Source organism: Bubalus bubalis, chromosome 4 (genome assembly GCF_019923935.1).
Source record: "Bubalus bubalis isolate 160015118507 breed Murrah chromosome 4, NDDB_SH_1, whole genome shotgun sequence".
NCBI classification, from domain to species: domain Eukaryota; kingdom Metazoa; phylum Chordata; class Mammalia; order Artiodactyla; family Bovidae; genus Bubalus; species Bubalus bubalis.
Window position 1 is genome coordinate 112,534,924 of NC_059160.1, and position 19,209 is coordinate 112,554,132.

At 35.8% G+C, this 19,209-nt stretch overlaps 1 protein-coding gene across 10 annotated transcripts in view; it reads right to left on the reverse strand.

The window, feature by feature from the left end:
- The window catches only part of NAV3 (neuron navigator 3), a 908,237-nt gene that overhangs the window by 239,100 nt on the left and 649,928 nt on the right, over positions 1–19,209 (reverse strand). For all 10 annotated transcript variants that reach the window (XM_044941915.2, XM_044941916.2, XM_044941918.2 and 7 more), the window contains 2 exons: positions 15,925–15,997; positions 12,703–12,886 (listed from right to left, as the gene is read on the reverse strand). In XM_044941915.2, the coding sequence (XP_044797850.2) occupies positions 12,703–12,886; positions 15,925–15,997 (257 nt within the window). The remainder of the gene's footprint in view (positions 1–12,702; positions 12,887–15,924; positions 15,998–19,209) is intronic.

Sequence of the window (19,209 nt, forward strand, 5' to 3'; positions counted from 1 at the left end):
GCTGGTGAGGATATATGCTGTCACTATTGCAATTAAGCTGCTGGACCAGTGAGTGAAAAAGTCACCTTGGAAGTGATTCTCCAATCAAAGATGTTTTGCCTCCTACCAGTCTGTGACATGCCAGTCATTCCACCCTTTCCCGTGAAAGTCCCAGACACAGTGGAGTAGAAAGAAGCTTTTCCTGCTGCTCCCTGTCTGACTCCTAAGCTTACATTATCCATGAGTATAAGAAAATCATTATCACTTTGGGCCAAAATATTTTATATAGCAAGAGATACCTAGAACACATTTCTACTTTCACTTCCTCCTAGGCCAAAAAGTGGCAGCTTCCTGAATGTGCAATGGCATCCTTCACCAGTGCCTTTGTTTGGACTCCGGTACTCTGTTGTAGTAGTCTGCACACCTCACCAAACCATCTGTTTAAACATTTAGGTTCTCTATTAGTTGGTGGGTGATGTGCAAGATTAAAGCATCGGCAGATCTCAGCTGCGCATCTAGCATAATTCTTGGTGCATAGAGGGGGCTGAATCTTTATTTGCTGAAAGGTCACATATGAGCTTTCAAATCACCAATAAAAAAGCACATTGTGCTCTAAGGTAATATATGAAAGATCATTAGAACAGTATTGTTTTTCATTAAGCCATATGGTATTCTTGGACTGTGCCCAACTGCATAGTGACTAGCTCACCAAAACATAAAAATAAGACATAAAAACAGTAATTTTTAAAATAGATGTACTTAATATAAATAACTGAATAGACTATGTTAACCAGAGAAATTTTCATATCATGTAGGTTTTTACAACTCATCTATATTAAGAAACCTTATACAAAACTATCTTAGAATCAACCATCTTTCCTCCCTTTAGTCTATATAACTTTAGGCTTGGAGTCACACAAATATTATAAGAGTGGAAATCCCTATACAAAATCCCTCTCAGTCAGACCTTTAGTACTGTATTCCCAAAGAAAGGGAAATGATGCTTAATCATAAGATCAAATTGTTCTCTTTAACAACACTATTCCCAAGGAGCCAAAGAGGAATACAAAGAAACAAATTTTATAACAGGAGGTGAGACATTTCTTGGGCATAAATTTTGGTGGAATTTTTTACCTCCAAATTTTACCTTTCTTTTATAAGACAGTATCAAGTGAAGAAGATAGGAATTATTTCCTTTCAAATTTACTAAATAAGGCTTGAGAGAAATCAGGTATAAATTACCCAAGATGTACTATAATTAACACATTGCAAGAAAGTTTTAAACTAGGATTCTTATACAAAATAACAAACACCGAAGACAATAGGGCACATTCCCTAAAATTTTTTAAGACCGAGATAGCTTGAAATATATTTCCTTATATATCCTATGATATAGAAATATAGAAAAATATAGAAATATAAAAATATAGAAATGAAACCAGATCTTCAGAATAAATATTATTTAAGCCAAATTCTTCCTTTAGTAGATACAGTTTCCCTCCTGTAGGATCATTGTGCAATGTTATAAAATGATAACTGACAAGGTAATAGCTCTAAAAAAGAAGAAAGTGTTCAGACACTTCTGCAAAATATCTTTTGTACCTTATTCAAAAATATTTAAGACATTTTGTAACAACTACTCACTTCAGAGCATTTTTTAAAATATATTGTCCCTACAAATAAATTTTGCTGAGACGTCACTAAAAACAGTTATTGCCTAATCCATAAATGAGTCAGAAACTTAGCCTTCATCCACATGTGTTTCTTTTTAGCAGCTGGGTGGCTGAAATATCATCCTGATTACACATGAGACAGGTTACTGTGATAACTTATCCCATTAGTGAAATATGGTATGTAAATATCTTACAACCTCTGTCTAATCTTAAATTTCAGCTGACAGTTAATAAGGCCACCTGCATGGTCTGCTTTTGTGGGATCTCAAAACAGTAACTACAGAGAGAGATGCCTGGATAAGATATTACTGCATCAAAGTCTCATGCTCTTTTAGGAATGCAGGACTTCAAGATAAAGGAGAACTCAGGAAACCAGGCTCATATTTCTCTCACAATGTTACCAGAAATTAGATTTTCCACACTGCTTTTACTTACATGTAGCTCAAAACACTATGCTGCTGCATGGATCTTTTCCATTTACAACTTTTAGTGTGGAGGAAAATTATATCCCAATGCATTCAGTGCTCCATTCCAAAGGTCCATTTTAATGCAACTACCTCAAAAAAACAAAAACTGGACTCTCAATACTGCTAGAAAAAACTATTTTTAAAAAATTAATTATTGTTTTCTGTTGGAGTATAGTGGATTTCATGTTGTCCTAGCTTTAGGGGTACAGCAAAGTGATTCAGCCGTATGTTAATATGTATAGATGTGTGTTAGTCATTCAGTCATGTCTGACTGTTTGTGACCCCATGGGCTGTAGCCTGTCAGGCTCCTCTTTTCATGCAATTCTCCAGGCCAGAATAGTAGAGTGGGTAGCCATTCCCTTCTCCAGGGGATCTTCCCAACCCAGGGATCGAACCTGGGTCTCCCACATTGCAGGCAGATTTACTGTCTGAGTCATCTAGGAAGCCCCTTTTATATATATTAAGGAATCTGAAAACTAATGTGTATTTATAGAAAAGACCCTGCAAAGTAATTTTCAGATTATTTTATATATATATATTGGTTATTACTATTTTAAGCAAAAAATAAAATAACAAATGTTGGCAAACTCTACCCTGAGGAGTGAAAAATCTGGATTATTTAATACTTCTGAACATTTAAAAAGAATTGTAGTATGCACAAAATATGTTAGCAAATTATTTCTTAGTATGCACATTCATGAAAATGACATATAAAATAATTATATAAATGTTTGAAGGTTCTATGAGAAAGTAGATGTCAAGGAGTCCTTGCAATTGAGCTCTTCTCAATTTACTGCAAAGCAAATATGAGCATCAGTACAGAAAGTCTCACATTGTTCAGGGGTGACTGGGGTCTCAAAACACTTCTGATGGTGGACTCTGATCCAGAGTCCTCCCTGCAGTGTTGTGTTTATACATCTTTTGAGACTGAGAGGTCAACCAGAAAGATGTGGGTGCAGGAGGGTGGCATGGTGTGGGCAATGAGGGTGGCCAGAGGCAGAAGCACAGGGCATGGAATATGAAAAGGAAAACAGTGACAGTGAGCTTCGCAATGAAGAAAAACTCTTGACCCATGGCAAGACTATCTCAGCTGCAGAAACATGCAAGTCCCTCAAGTTCAGTTCTTTGCTTATTTTGTCATCCTCTGATTATAATTCGGCTTTCTCCGTACACCTTATGGCAGGAAAGTATTCAATGGTCATGCTGCAATGCTTGTGACAGTCGCTTTTGTCCACTGTAAGGCAGTAAGTTGAATCTCTGATACACAGATGTTAGGATAAAACAGATTAATACATAATCATTGCATATGCTATAAAACTGCAGATAGAATTATCAACTCTATGACAGTCGCGTTTGTCCACTGTAAGGCAGTAAGTTGAATCTCTGATACACAGATGTTAGGATAAAACAGATTAATACATAATCATTGCATATGCTATAAAACTGCAGATAGAATTATCAACTCTATGACAGTCGCGTTTGTCCACTGTAAGGCAGTAAGTTGAATCTCTGATACACAGATGTTAGGATAAAACAGATTAATACATAATCATTGCATATGCTATAAAACTGCAGATATAATTATCAACTCTCCATTTGTTCAGTCACTAACTCATATCTGACTCTTTGCAACCCTATGGACTGTAGCGCACCAGGTTCCTATATCCAGGGGACTATCCACACAAGAATACTGGAATGGGTTGTCATTTCCTTCTTCAACTGTATATTACCAATGCCCTAGTCGAGAAGAGAGTGTTCCAGAAATAGCAAAGATTGAATAGAACGAAAAATTTCTAGTGTTTGGGAGACAAAGTTCATACAATACATAAACAGGATATCAAAATGTTCTGGAGTAAAATATTCAAGAAATAAATCACAAGTTAATTATTCTGAGTCATGGCTCTGTGATGATACATGAATATGTTTGGTAATTATAACACCAAATTATGAAACATTGGTTTATATTGTTTTTATCTAGACATTTATGTCACAAAGAAAACAAGTCTTAAATTCTCTAAATTAGGAGTAAGTCTAATAATTTAAAAGATACATTCTCACAGTTCCCTTGGGAAGGTAGAGCATAATTGTGATGTTTTCATTTTCTCCCTGGATAAGTTCAGCTAATTGATTTTCATTTATTTAAAGAAAATAATAAAGTTATTAGAATGAAGAATTATTCTGTCAAAGAACGTGATGCCATAACATGTTGATAAAAAATAATCAAGGTTTAAGCTCATAACATCAAAGGATATCATTACAGATAAAGGGGGCCATCAATGACCAGGAGGCTAAAACAGATTTTGGGCAACTGAAAATAAATGAAGTATTTTTGATGGAGAACACACAGCAGGGGATGCCTCATCCTACTATACACATGGGGGGGGGGTTCAGTCTGTAAGAGTGAGGGGTGCTGTCAGCCCATAAGAGAGAGGGAGGCTGGACTAGGAAACTGCAGATGAGATGAAGGAGGTACAAAAAGAGGGAGATTAATCAAATACTTATGTCAATTACTATTGCTGCTCACTCTATGACCAGACATAAACAAACCAACTAGTTGACCAAACAAACAAGAAACAAGTTTAATTATAACAACTAAATAATTCCAGAGAAAAGATGCTGGCAAAGAGGGGTCCCTCAATTTATAATATCCCTCTAGAGCGACATTAAATGAGCCATGGCCTGTTCTTTTACTGAAATGTATTACTCAGCCATTAAGAGTAAAATAATACCATCTGCAGCAACATGGCATATTATAGTTTCCCATTTCTCCTGGAATAAAATCCACAGTTCTTATAATGGCAACGGGGTCATACTACCTGATCTTTCTCTGAAATGTATCCTACTCTTCTTCTATGCCCTTCTTCCTGATACAGCCAAATTGGGTTATTTCCTCTTCTTGAAAAAAAAAAAAAAAAAAAAAAACAACAACAGATAGACTCCTAACTCAAGGTCTTAGCTCTTGTTCTTCTGTCTGCCTGACACTCTCTTCCATAGGATAACTGCAGAGCTAGTTCTGTTTCCCCTTTTGCTCAGTATCATCTGAGTGAGGACTTTCCCAGAAGCCTGTTGAAATGCAGAAAAACATCTTATTTCTCCTGCTCTGATTTATGCTTCTCTACCAACAGCTGCTCAATTACTAGTACATATTTTTTTTTATTGCTTGTCTATAACTAAATATAAGCTCTAAAAGGGCAAGGATTCTTCCATTTATTTTATCCTCTACTGTATCTCCAATGTTTAGAAGAGTGCCAGGAACACCTAAGTGCTTAATAAACATTTCTTGACTATATTAATGGGGGATTGGAGAGATGGGAGAGTGCATACATCAGGGGCTGCAGATTCGATCCCTGGTGATTCAGATGGTAAAGAATCTGCCTGCAATGCTAGAGACCTGTGTTCGATCCCTGGGTTGGGAAGATCCCCTGGAGAAGGGAATGACTACCCACTCCAGTGGGCTTCTCTGATAGCTCAGTCGGTAAAGAATCTGCCTGCAATGCAGGAGATCCTGGTTTGATTTCTGGTTCAGGAAAATCCGCTAGAAAAGGGATAGGCTACCTACTCCTGTATTCTTGGACTTCCCTTGTGGCTCAGCTGGTAAAGAATCTGTCTGCAATGTGGGAGACCTGGGTTTGATCCCTGGGTTGCGAAGAGCCCCTGGAGAAGGGAACAGCTACCCACTCCAGTATTCTGCCCTGGAAAATTCCATGGACTGTATAGTCCATGAGGTTGCACAGAGTGGGACAAGACTGGGCGACTTTCACTTTCACCCTCTCCAGTATTCTTGCCTGGAGAATGTATCTTGGAGTTATATTTTGCCTGTCAAAGGCAGAAGAAGATGGTGACAGAGGATGAGATGGTTGGATGGCATCACAAATTTAACGGACATGAAATTGGGCAAACTCCAGGACATGGTGAGGGACAGGGTGGCCTTGTGTACTGAAGTTCATGGGGTCGCAAAGAGTTGGTCATGACTTGGTGACTGAACAACAACAATGTGGAGCTAAGATTCCACGTGCCATATAGTGACCAGGCTCACGGGCCACAGCTGGAAGTCTGTGTGCTGCAGGGGGAGATGCAACTGGGACCTGATGAGGACACATAAATAATTTAAAAAATAATGATCAAATTAATGGATAACAATTAGTGGCAGTAGCATTTTATTTATCTATAGGGGACTAACTACTACAGGAAATACCTAAAATAATGAATGGTGTTACCTCCATTTAGCTAGATCAGGCCTGGGAGGTCTGAGCACTGGGTCATTATTTTTAAATTGTGAGGATATATTTTGAACTACTTTTATGTAATGCATAATGGGGAACACGTGTATACCTGTGATGGATTCATGTTGATGTATGGCAAAACCAATACAATATTGTAAAGTAATTAACCTCCAATTAAATAAATTTATATTTAAAAAAAAGAACCAATCTTCTAGGATGAGACAGAAAGGAATGAACTGCTCTATGAAGAGAGATGAGTGCTTTAGACTTGGTAGAGTCATTATTTACATGCAAATGTGTATTTCTAATGCACTTGAAGCTGAGCTAAGTAAATATTCCATTTCCTTGAAAAAAAAAAAAAAAAGAAGTGTGATGGACAGAACTGATCAGAGAAAGTGAGAAAGAAAGGAAGAGTGAAGAGGTTGACTTGAGGTATTAATTTTGATCTATAATTTTATTATACATTGATATGATCTTAAAGTGAGAGGAGGGAAGATGAAAATGGCTGGTTTGAGTGTTTATTACACACTAAGAGTTGTGTTAAGGAGGCACTTTAAATACAAATTATGTCCTGTGGTCTTCTCAATACCCTTCTGAGAAAGTTATCACCATTCCAGTATTAGAGGGAGGAACACTGGCATTTGAGCAGGTTAAAATAACTTGCCGCATGCCACATCACTGGGGACTGGTAGGCAGAAGTGAAACCCATGTTTGCCTGATGCTAAAATAACCAAACCTATAGAGATGATACCCCATCATAACAGCAGAACTATGAATAGCTGTCAAGCTTTAAAAGCACTGAATAAAAGCATAGAACATAAGCACTGTGTATACATGCACTGCTACTATTATACCCTTTCTTGGTTTCCTCAATCAATCAAAGAATAATTTCTTTCCCTTCAATTATTTTTCTCTGGGAATAAAAAAATCATGATATTAAAAAGGAGATTCATAAATGTGTTTGTTGTTTGTTTCATTTTCTTTAAAGTTTAATTGATTCACCATCATTTTTGAAGAGCACACTATAATCCATATAGAGCTGAATTAAGCAACTAATTGAAGCCAGGTTCACAAGGGCTTAAATTACCAGAGCTTTCCTGTCATCTTAAATTAAACTTCCTTCTATACTTCTCAAGATTTATAACCCCAGGCTGAAAAGCTGTAAACTGCCCCAGTTTCACAGTGAATCTCCCAGAAGGAAAGGATGTTTCCTGGAAAGGGGGAAGGAAAATGTCTTTCATGGAAGAGGGTTCCAAAAGCAATGTGTGTGGCAGGGGTCACAGGATCCTTGGCAAGGGGCTGTAAAGGGAGTAGGCAAGTCACTCAAAAAGCATGTGCCCAGAGATTTTGCAATTTGACTTGTGAGTCCTGTAGGAAGGAGCAAGTTCATCTAAACAGCAACTGGACACATTCTTGACTTTCTCCTACAAAATGAAAAGCAGAAGGGACAAATGATCCTCTGCGAGGATCATAATCTCCCAAATTCCCAAAATAGCTCTTAGTTTAGTTCAGAAAGACTTGTTATCACTGCCTCTAATACTCTATCACCTATATAATTTCTTAGCTACATTTTCACATGCATTTCGTTTCTTTCTCACATGTTTCATGAAAGACCAAAAAGGAATATAGTCAGGGATCAGTGAGGATGAGGCGAATAATTTCATGCATCCAGATAAGGTCTGATGATGGTTCCACTACATACCACTCTGAAACTATCTATAGTTCAATATCATGACCACCTAAGAATCCAAAATACATTTATCTTTAATATAGTATTTTTATAAATATACACAATTTCCATTTTAAATGACCTACCATTGCAACTTTAAATGTTAGACAGTCTTCCTTCTTAAAATTAGAAGCAGCTATAATAGATTCATTCATTTTTACCTTAAATCACTTCAGAAATCATTACTAAGCACCTCCTGTGTATAATGTTTAATCCCTCAAAAAGTATTAAAACATAAAAACACTACTCTCAGGGCTTACGATCTAGAGGGGAGGAAGTAGCAATAATAAACAATGACTATAATATGTTTTAGGTTAGAGAGTGATTAGGGCTATGGAAAGGAAGGGAAAGTACAGCAACCAGGATGGATGGGCAGCCTGTAGTGTTAACAGAGTAGTCAAGGTCACCATCAGTGAGAAGGTGACACGGGAGCAGTGAACCTGAAGGAGTGAGACATTCAGCCAAGTGACTCTCGGAGGAAGAGCACTCTTGCAAAGGAATCAGACACAACGTGTTTCCTAAGTGGGGAGCAAGCCAAGGCTATTTGATGCCATGTCACGGCTCTGAGCGGAAAAGTGACATCTGCCAGGTGTGTTCAGTGAGTTTTAGATTCTGACCCAATGAACCCCCAGAACAACCTCATGATATTGGTGCCATTGCCCTTTTAGCAAACGGGAACCTGAAGCACACAGAGGTTAGGTAAGTTGCCCACAGTCACACAACTAGAAAGAGGTGGAACTGGGATCCAGGTGCAGGCAGATTCTAGAGGTGAGCTCTCAACAAGAAGATCTGTCCTGAACAGGACACACACAGGCACCTGTGCCCACATCTACGTGCACAGCACACAACCACAAACACACACTCAACAGGAGAGAGGAAGCTGAGAAGTCGGAGGAGGAGAGTTTGCCACCCCCACTCTATTTCTCTTGGTTCACATTTGATTTTCTGTCTTGTATATTTTACTTGTTAACCTTTAGATCAAAATGTCTATTTGAATGAAAAATGTTCAAATGGAAACATTCAGTGTTATGCTCAAAAGAGCAAAACAAATTAGCAATTCTTAGTGAATAAAATAAATGTTGTGGAAATCTAGGCAGCTATGCCAGTTTATTTAATAAACAAAGTGAACAAAACAAAAACTTTCTCATGAAACAAGGTGCACTAAAATCCTTTCAGGTCTACCAAGAAAAATACAAGAACATTTTCTGGCTAAATACCTAGAATAATATAGGAACCAGTCATTTAAACCATTCACTTGGAAAGAGCTTTGAAATCAATAGAAAATCTTCATAAATCATGATTTATGACTCACATCTCAAGCAAACAAAGAGAAATGTGTCCCTGGGATTTTTTTTCACATTTATCACCTTGGTTCTATAGTATGGAGACTTAAACCTTTCCTATGTATACTGTCAATATAGGTTTTAAAAATGCTTAAATATGTTATCACATTTCAGTTCACATAAATTATAATCATATACTATTTCACTATATCAACCTTTAGCAATATTTAAGTAATATTTTAGCAACCTTTAAGCAATATTTCTGTCTCTGTACAACATTGTAAACTCTAATTCCTTTGGCAAATTTTACTCATTAGTGAATGATTAATAAAGAAAAATTACAGTTTCACCAAAAAAAAACTGAATGTACTAAAAGGCCATGGAATGATAAGGCATATTTGTTTTTACTCAATACTGCAAATGTGCTTCTGTTCTTTAAGCTTGTCTTAGCATTTTGTGATGTGTGAAACTGTGCAGGGATCAAAGTGAAAAATATGATCTATAGTGTAAGTTCTTTGAAATTCCTTAAGAATGGAAAAGGAGAAAAATAAAACATACACTTTATTATTAACTTTTGAGGGGTGATTGATAGAAACATCTAGATTGCTTATCAAGCCCGCTGCTGCTGCTAAGTCACTTCAGTCGTGTCTGACTCTGTGCAAGCCCATAGACAGCAGCCCACCAGGCTCCTCCATCCCTGGGATTCTCCAGGCAAGAACACTGGAGTGGGTTGCCATTTCCTTCTCCAATGCATGAAAGTGAAAAGTAAAAGTGAAGTCACTCAGTCATGTCCGACTCTTAGTGACCCCATGGACTGCAGCCCATCAGACTCCTCCATCCATGGGATTTTCCAGCTAAGAGTACTGGAGTGGGGTGCCATTGCCTTCTCCGTTATCAAGCCCACACAAATGGAAATAAGTATTAATATCTGAAATAGAGCATTCTCCAAAACATATAATAAATTCTGTTGAAATGAAGACTTTGAGCTCCTCTTTATCATGACCCTAACTAAGCACTACATTTAGTACAGTAAGTACTCTGATTTGTTAAATTACCAATCCAAAAAGTAATTAAATCCAATTTATCAAAAGAAAAAAGTCAGGGTTCCCAGGTCGCACTCATGGTAAAGAACTCCCCTGCTATCCCAGAATTAAAGGACACTAGTGAAAAGAATGGGCTTCCCAATGCTTTTTATAACCTTTCACTGAAAAAAAATAAGATAGCTCTCTCCAAGACGCTGTAAAATGACCATGCCTATTCTATATATAGTTCTATATTTTAAAATATTATACAGCTTAATAATATCCATGCATATCTAGCAAGAAGAGAAAAAAAATCTCCCCCAAAGGGTTATAACCACTGAGAAGTCTGGGGCAAGAAACCCTAATGACAGATACAGAAGTAGAGTGAGGAAAAGAAGTGACAAATGATGGCTCATCTCATTTCCAGAGTCAACATTCTTTGCACAATACCATTTTAGTTCCTGTATTTTTCTAGCTACTATTCTTGCTTCTTGTCTATTCAAATGGCTTAAACCAAACTCTAAGAAATATTATTTCTGGCAGGTCTCAAAATCTAGATCTGCTTCTATCAACCACCACCCCCCAATTTAATAAGTCATATGTTTTATTCTTCTCCTCTATTCTTAAGGAAATCCAAAGAACTTATACTATAGATCTTTTTTTTTTCACTTTGATTCCTGAACAGTTTCACACAACAGCACAAAATGCCAAGACAAGTTTAAAAAAGCAGAAGCACATTTGCATTTTTGAGTACAAACAAACATTCCCTTATCACTCCATGGCCTTTGTAGTACATCCCAAATTTTTTGGTGAAACTATAATTTTTCTTTATTAATAATTCACGAATGAGAAAAATTTGCCAAAAGAAGTAGAGTTTACATGGTTGTACAGAGACAGAAATATTGCTTAATGTGAAGCAAGGGGTGGTTGACAGATGAAAGAGGAGATTTCTGAACTGTTGAGTATCTGACAATAAGTGGGAAGTGGTTTGTGAACATATTTTGGAGTTTTATATTAGTTTTTTCAGTCAGTACTAATTGCCAAAAACAGACTACAGGCAAACTGTGTTATTAGGTTTTAGGTCTGGCTTCTAAGATGGAAAAAGTTAAATATTTACATATATTTGATACATGTGTATATTTTAGAAGATGGTAAAGAGTATTTTTGTATTGGACATTCTCTCTCCTTAAGAAAAACAATCACAGCTATGTATGAGATAGAACTAACAAGCTGATAACCCACACACTGATCAGAAACAAACGATTTGCATGAAACCTGTTAATCTTGTTCAGTGATTATTTTTTGACGTGCCAACTTAGCTAGGTTTATTTAGTCCCACTCAGCACCAATCTGGGTCTTTCTGTGAAAGCATTTTGTGGATGTGGTCTAAATCCATAGCATTTGACTTTAAGTAAAGGAGATTATCCTAGATTATCACTAGGATAGTAGGCCCAATTCACTCCTTGAAAGGTCTTAAAAGCAGGAGTGCAGCCTCCCTGAGAGATGAAATTCCACCTGTTTATAGCAGTTTTGGCTCATGCTCACAGTGTCAACCTGTCCTCTCTGTTGGGCTGCCGTTTGGCTTCACATTCGCCTTGCCAGCCACACAATCACGTGAATCAATTCTTTACAATGAATCTGTTAACGCTATTTTTTTTTTTTCACTGATTCTGCTTCTCTGCCTGAATCATGACTGATGTAATTCCAAACTGAAAAAAGCAGTGATGAAAGAGTAAAGGATGTTGTAGTGGTTTGTCAGCACTCGATCCTGGCTGTGTCTACATGTACCCACAGACTCAAGTAAGACAAACATAACCTGTGTATATAAATACACACATACAATCTCACATCAAAACAGCATGTTCCCAAACACTCAAACTCCTGTGTTTAACAGGCCTAAACTTTTTGACAGATGTAATGATTTAACCAATCTGAAGCATCAACAAAAGAAAACTCTACAACTGGAGACCAGGACTCCAAAAGTACATTCTGAATAAGAAGAAAGTAACTGTGACAGGCAGCTTACAAGAAAGACACTTCACACATTTCGATACAAACCACGATCACCTTTAAAAACAAACACAAATGTTGTACCTAAAAAGTGACAAATGTTGGTTGTCCAAGCAAAAGAGGTTTTGAATTCTATAACATTAGTCAAATAATCGCATCACATTGATACAACTACATAAATATGGTGACCAAACTCACACACCAAAACTTATAAAAACAAACTGCCAGCATCCCACCCTGGCTGTGTCTACATGCTCCCACAGACCCCCATCGATGTAAATTCATTTGAAACACATCCCCCGCTCCCCTCGCTTACCTGGACTGCATGTCTTGCTGGGTTTTGGCCTGGCTGGCTTCTGCTTGAGGGGAGGCGTGGGTGGCCCGCTGCTGAAGCTCCAGCAGGGACTGGTAATACTGCTGCTGGTGGTGCTGCTGCTGCTTGTAGCGAGACAGACTGAAAAACAGCCCTAGGATGGCTTTTAAGTTTCCATTTCTTATTTCTGTATCAAGCGGAAAATAGAAAAACAGTATCATATAAAATTATTTTTTTTAACAAAAGAAATTCTAGAAGCAGTTTGCAAATTGCTTCCAATAGACTCTTAATAGACTAAATCTTTGAAGACAGAAATAAAACTTGGTTTTCTCAGTCACACATTAAAGTAAGTCTGGTTTTCTAAAACATGCTAACAGTTTTACATAGTTTGGAAATTCCAGAGAGAGAACAAAGCTTACTCAAGGGATGCTCTTTGCTGACCCTGAACTAAAGTTTTTCTCGAGTTAGCTTCTTCATGCAAATGGATAGGCGCTCTGTTTTGTTTTCCTCATTTGATTTATCATTCTGTTTCTCTCTCAAATGGGCTTCCCAGGTGGGTCAGTGGTAAAGAATCTGCCTGCCAATGCAAGAGATTTAGGAGACACAGGTTCAATCCCTGGGTCAGGAAAATCTCCTGGAGCAGGAAATGGCAATCCACTCCAGTATTCTTGCTTGGGACATCCCCTGGACAGAGGAGTCTGGCGGGCTACAGTTCATTGGGGTCTCAAAAGAGTCTGACATGACTGAGCACACACACACACACACACACACACACACACACACACACACACATTTTCCCTCACAAATGCACATACCTGTTATCAGCGGAGGGATGCCTATGAGCTAGAGAAAGAAAGCTCAGTGGTCTGCATTATAAATACTGATGCTATATCCTGCTGCTGCTGCTAAGTCGCTTCAGTTGTGTCTGACCCTGTGCAACCCCATAGACAGTAGCCCACCAGGCTCCTCTGTCCCTGGGATTCTCCAGGCAAGAACACTGGAGTGGGTTGCCATTTCCTTCTCCAATGCATGAGAGTGAAAAGTGAAAATGAAGTCGCTTAGTCGTGTCCGACTCTTAGTGACCCCATGGACTTTAGCCTACCAGGCTCCTCCATCCATGGGATTTTCCAGGCAAGAGTACTGGAGTGGGGTGCCATTTCCTTCTCCACTGATGCTGTATGGGTGTACCTCATAATAACTGTTAGTAGTATTCTAAATCACCCACCAACCGATTTATTAAAAAACTATGTATTTGTCCTCCAAAGAGCAGATGGCACCATAGTTATCCACTTTAATGTTCCAATTCTTTTATTTTTAATTCACATTACATACTAAGAAATGATTAAGATCACTTTATGCATGGCTTTAGATGCATGCTTATCATGCATGCATAATCGTGTAAGTAGAATAAGCATAATAGAATAAGTAGAATTTCTAGTTCTAAACACTTGAGGCTCCTGTGTAAGTTTTTCTAACATAGAAGAAAAAAATCAAATGTACAAAGTAGGCCATAACACGAGCTAGTTTTTTTCTTCTGGAGTTATAATTTTAGAATTAGAAAAAGAGAGGCCACTAAAGCTGGATATAATGCTATGCAACCTATAATCATACTTTAAATGAAACTTGCCATTGGCAATAAAATATATCCTCTTGTGAGGTCAAGGTTTTATGCCTCCTTTTCAGAATTTAGAAACATTAATAAAACTACTTAAATTTCTTTCTCTCTGATGGTTTATAATGTCACACACACACTATGCAATGGAATTATTCATATAAAATAAGGCTGAGTTATTATAACCCCCAACCTTCCTCACAGGGGCCATAAGTATAGGCTTGATCAATATAAAGCTATACAGTGAGAAAGTATAAATTTTCTTGGGTGAACCTGCAAGTATTAATTTTCTCCTGTGAATCTTATTGAAAGATATTCTTTAAACTTGTTTTATTAGTATTCATGTTTAATAAATACAGAAAAGCATTTTGACTATTCATATATTTTTAGGAGATAAATAAAAAGCAACAGGCTTATGTTAATAAAAGATGTCATGTTAAAAGGAAGAGACATAAAACCAACAAATAGTAACATTTCTCACCTACTTTTAACCTCTTAGTAAGTAAAGTATCATCCTGGAGAATTTTCTCAAATATTATTCTAAGTAATAGAACCATGAGTTGGGTTTGAACCTAAGTTTTGGCCTTTAAGTATATAATTTAATATTAAATATCATGACATAAACATATAAAGGATAGAAGAAATTAAAAATAAAATTTAAACAGTGCAGAAAAATTGAGAAAAGTAAATAATTCTAGTTCATGCTCATAATATTTCAGAAGTCACACAATTCCTATTTTTCCAATGGCAGTAAAACTTGTAGAACTTAGACCTATCTAGTATTTATACTATCTGTGGGGGTCGGGAAGGCTTTGCAGAGTAAATTGACTGTAGTAGAAACATTAAGTAACAAAAATTGCCAAAAGGGATTAATATAATATGATTAAAATTCTAATTTAAAAAATGCTTGTTGCTGATATAGATCTCAAAGGAACTGATATGTCGTAATGTTAGCAATTGTTTTTGTTACTATTACTACTTGAAAATTTTGAAAAGGTTTCCTAAAAATATATGTTGAAGAAAAAGAATGCAGGAAAAAAGTGACAGATTTAGTTGTCTTTTTCCTGTTTTCTGTATTTCAATGTCAGTAATGATCTTTTAAACTTTTAAAAATGCTAAGGTCTTTACAAAGAACAGTTACTAATACTAATTATTTAAGAATTCCTGAGGACTTGATTAAACTTACCAAATATTTAGACTTGGACTGCTAACTTGATCAAATTATAGAATTGTTATTGATAAAACAATATTTAAGCATTAATTACACCATTTAACTGTATTTCTGTCCTATTACCCAGCATTATCTATCCATCCATTTACTTAATATTCTAAAAGTACTACTTAATCGTTATAAAACATAAAGATACTTTGTTAATATGCCCCCCTTCCATATACTCAGTAATGTAAAGAACAACTTTGACAAAATCTGGAACATAGCTACATAATGAAAGCATACATTAATAACCACAGAACTTATGTTTCTATTATTTTGGAAACTTTACTAATTTCCTTTTATATATTAAGGGCCTATGTACTCTCATTTGACATTTCTAGTGTTATCAAAAGTCTTTTCAAACACAGATGCCATTTGTGACAATTATGCTTTTTCTTACCTTCAGCAGATAGACCTTGAACATTTACTCCTCTGGCTGCTAGAAAACTAAGGCAGACATCAACATTTTCAATCTGCAACATGAAAAGCAGTGAAAAAGTAACTTAGAAGATTATTTTTAAGTACATAAATGAGCTAGAATGAAGCCAGAGAGAAAGATAAAGAAAGAATGAATACTTTACATTCATTTCATACTAGAGATCTTTAACTGGACTATAACTAGAATAATTTTGGCTAATTGCAGGATGAATATAAAGACTGCATTGTCTGATTTGGTACTTACAAACAATTCATAGAGGCCTGATCAAGAATGGCATTCTTACAGATTAGCAACCCACCTACTTAACATAAAACCAGACCAGTTTTGTGCTTCACAAGTAAGTCTCTGAAGCATCCAAACAGGAGATGCTTAGAATACTAGGATGTGGGTAACTGAGATTCGAATAGTAACAGTCAGTAAGTATGCCAAAAGACAAATAAGATGGAAAAGGGGTTGATACACATGAAAGAAATGAAGCATATTTTCATTCTAAACCATAGAATTCTTTTAAAAACTGTATTTGCTGTTGTTGAAAAACAAAACAAAACAGGAAATTAATGTGTGATATGGTGTTACTAACTAAAGTACAGATTTGGTTCAAATTTACCAAAATTTTATGCTAGTGTCCATGCTTTGTTTTTATACATTATTCAAGATTCCACATTGTATTTAGTTGCAATAAGCCAGCTTCAGCTGCATGCAACAAATTCTGGTAAATTCTCTTTTCATTTGTATTTCATTATCAATATTTTCTAATTTTCCTTGCTATGCCTCCTTAGATACACCCATCATGTAAAAGTGGACATTTAATTTTCAAATACATGAGGTTTTTAAAGGATCTTTGGTATTAATTTCTCATCTTGACAGCAATTTCTTTTAAATGCTTTCATCTCAGCAATCACCCTCTGTGTTTTTTCAGACTTCTGACTTTACTGAGACTTTCAATGGCTAAGTCAAAGATCTCTCTTGGTAAATGTCACATTGCACTTGAAAATATGTGGGTTATTTTCAAATATCTTTTGATATTGATTTTTAACATAATTCCACAATGATAAGAGAACAGACTCTGTATGATTTCAATACCTTTAGACTGTGAAATTTTACACCTTGTTTTATGTCCCTGGTGTGTTCCAGTGTCTCCAAGTTTATAGTCTATGGGAACGTGAATAGAACTTTGCAACCTACTGTTGTGTGAAAATTGTATAAATCTTAATTATATTAAACTGGTTCATGGTGCTTTTCAGGTCTACTATACCCTTCTACTTTTCCGTATATTCATTCTATTAATTTTGAGAGCTTGATATTGAAATTCCAACAAAAATCTTAATTTATCCACTTAAAATAATTTTATTATAAAATGGGACTATATGACTTTGTTCTATATTTTCTAAGTGTTGTCTTACTTTCATAATTTAGAAATAAAAATAGAAAAACTATATTTGTATTCCCATAGTTCAGTAATTCTCTGATTAAATACAGACATCACCTTTGTACTTTAAAAGAGTAATGCCACTGCTTTTAAATAGTCCATTTCAGCACAATAACCAGTGAGTGATTAACCATTTGGGGTGAGAACCAAAAAGAAACAGATTAATTTATGTTAATTCATGAGTTGATTTCAGTATTAGTCATATACTAAAGTCTTAGTTAAATAACTAAGACTTTTTAAAAGAGTGTAGGAAAACTAGAAAGTTACAGTTCTTTATGAGTCATCTCCATGGGTTTTTTGGTATTCCATAAATCTTGAAATTCTAAAGTAAATAAGGTTTAAAGTTAATACTTGGCAAGGTACTGTTCTCTGTCTTATTAAATTCTCATCAAAAGCTATGTATGAGGACATATGAAGTTCTGCCAATGTCTTCTCTAGCTAAGCTTCATAGGAAGGTCAAAATGTCTTTTAAAGAAAATAAAAAGAAAAAATACATTCCAGACTTTGTCTTTATAAAATGGACAACTGTTTACATTTCTTTTTAAATGTAATTTTGTGCAAAATTAAAGCAATAATATCCAGTGAGAGGTTTTTTGCTTTAAAATGATTGCAGCCAAGGTATACACATTTGCTTTGAGGAAAAAAAAAAGTTTTATATTAATTCATTTCAAAATAAGTTTTACTGAAAGAATTATAAAGTTGAAGACACTAAATATTACATGACCAAGTGGACCTTCTTGTTCTACCTGTTTACATTGACATATGCAAAAACCCTATAGTTCTGGAACCTACTTTGAATTCTTTCCTTTCTTCACACTGCATTTTGTTATTAGAAAATGAGATAACATAAAGAAGGAAAGAATATCTTTGCCTTTGTGAGCTTTGTGAGTTTGTAATACAGCTGAAGAGAACGAAAAAAGATTCATAAATCAGCATAACACAAGGCATAATATTCCAAAAGAGAATTATAAAGAACAGTGTGGCAGTGAAGAGAATGGATTTATCAGCTTTCACTACGGAAGAAGTATCATTTGGACACACAGGATAAGTCTGATTTTGATAAGTTTGGGCAAGCTTCAGAAGGAGGAGCAGGCATGCCCATAAGAGCTACCCAGAGCAATACAGTTGCTCACAAGGACATCTGAAAACAGACCGTGCCAGCCTTTCCTCTCTGCAGTCATGCTTACAGAGTAAATCTGGCCTGGAACTGAAAAGGCTCCAATACCCACTGGGATCCTAAAACCACTGCAATATAAAAGCTAAATAACTGTAAACCAGATAGCAGGCATAATACTTAAAAGACTTGAGTTTTCTCTGCAGACACAATGCATACTGGTTAGGGCATGTCTGTAGGTACTGCTGTTATGAATCATACACAGAAAATATGTAGAAGAATATAAACCAAATGTAACTTTCATTCTCTCTGGATGAGAGAGAATAAACTTTTATTCTTTTGTGACTCGTGCTATTTTAAATTAATGATTCTTCCCATTTTTCAAGATAAACAAGTATTGCTAATGTCATTGTATAAATTAAATTTTGTTTCAACCAAAAAAATAAATAAGATGGCTCAGTTTGAGCAAACTCCTATCATATGGCAAAATTCAAATGATTATATAGATTTCAGCCAAAGATTTTATTATAACTCTTTAAAATATAAACACTTAGAAAATTAAAGTAAAATGCAATAATGTTTTTGCATTGGTTAAAACTGTTAAGATGTTTGTTTTCATTCATTCACATAATGATTATTTATTCATTGAGACATGTCCAAGACCTTAAATACATATATAATCTCATAGGAGATGATTCCAATG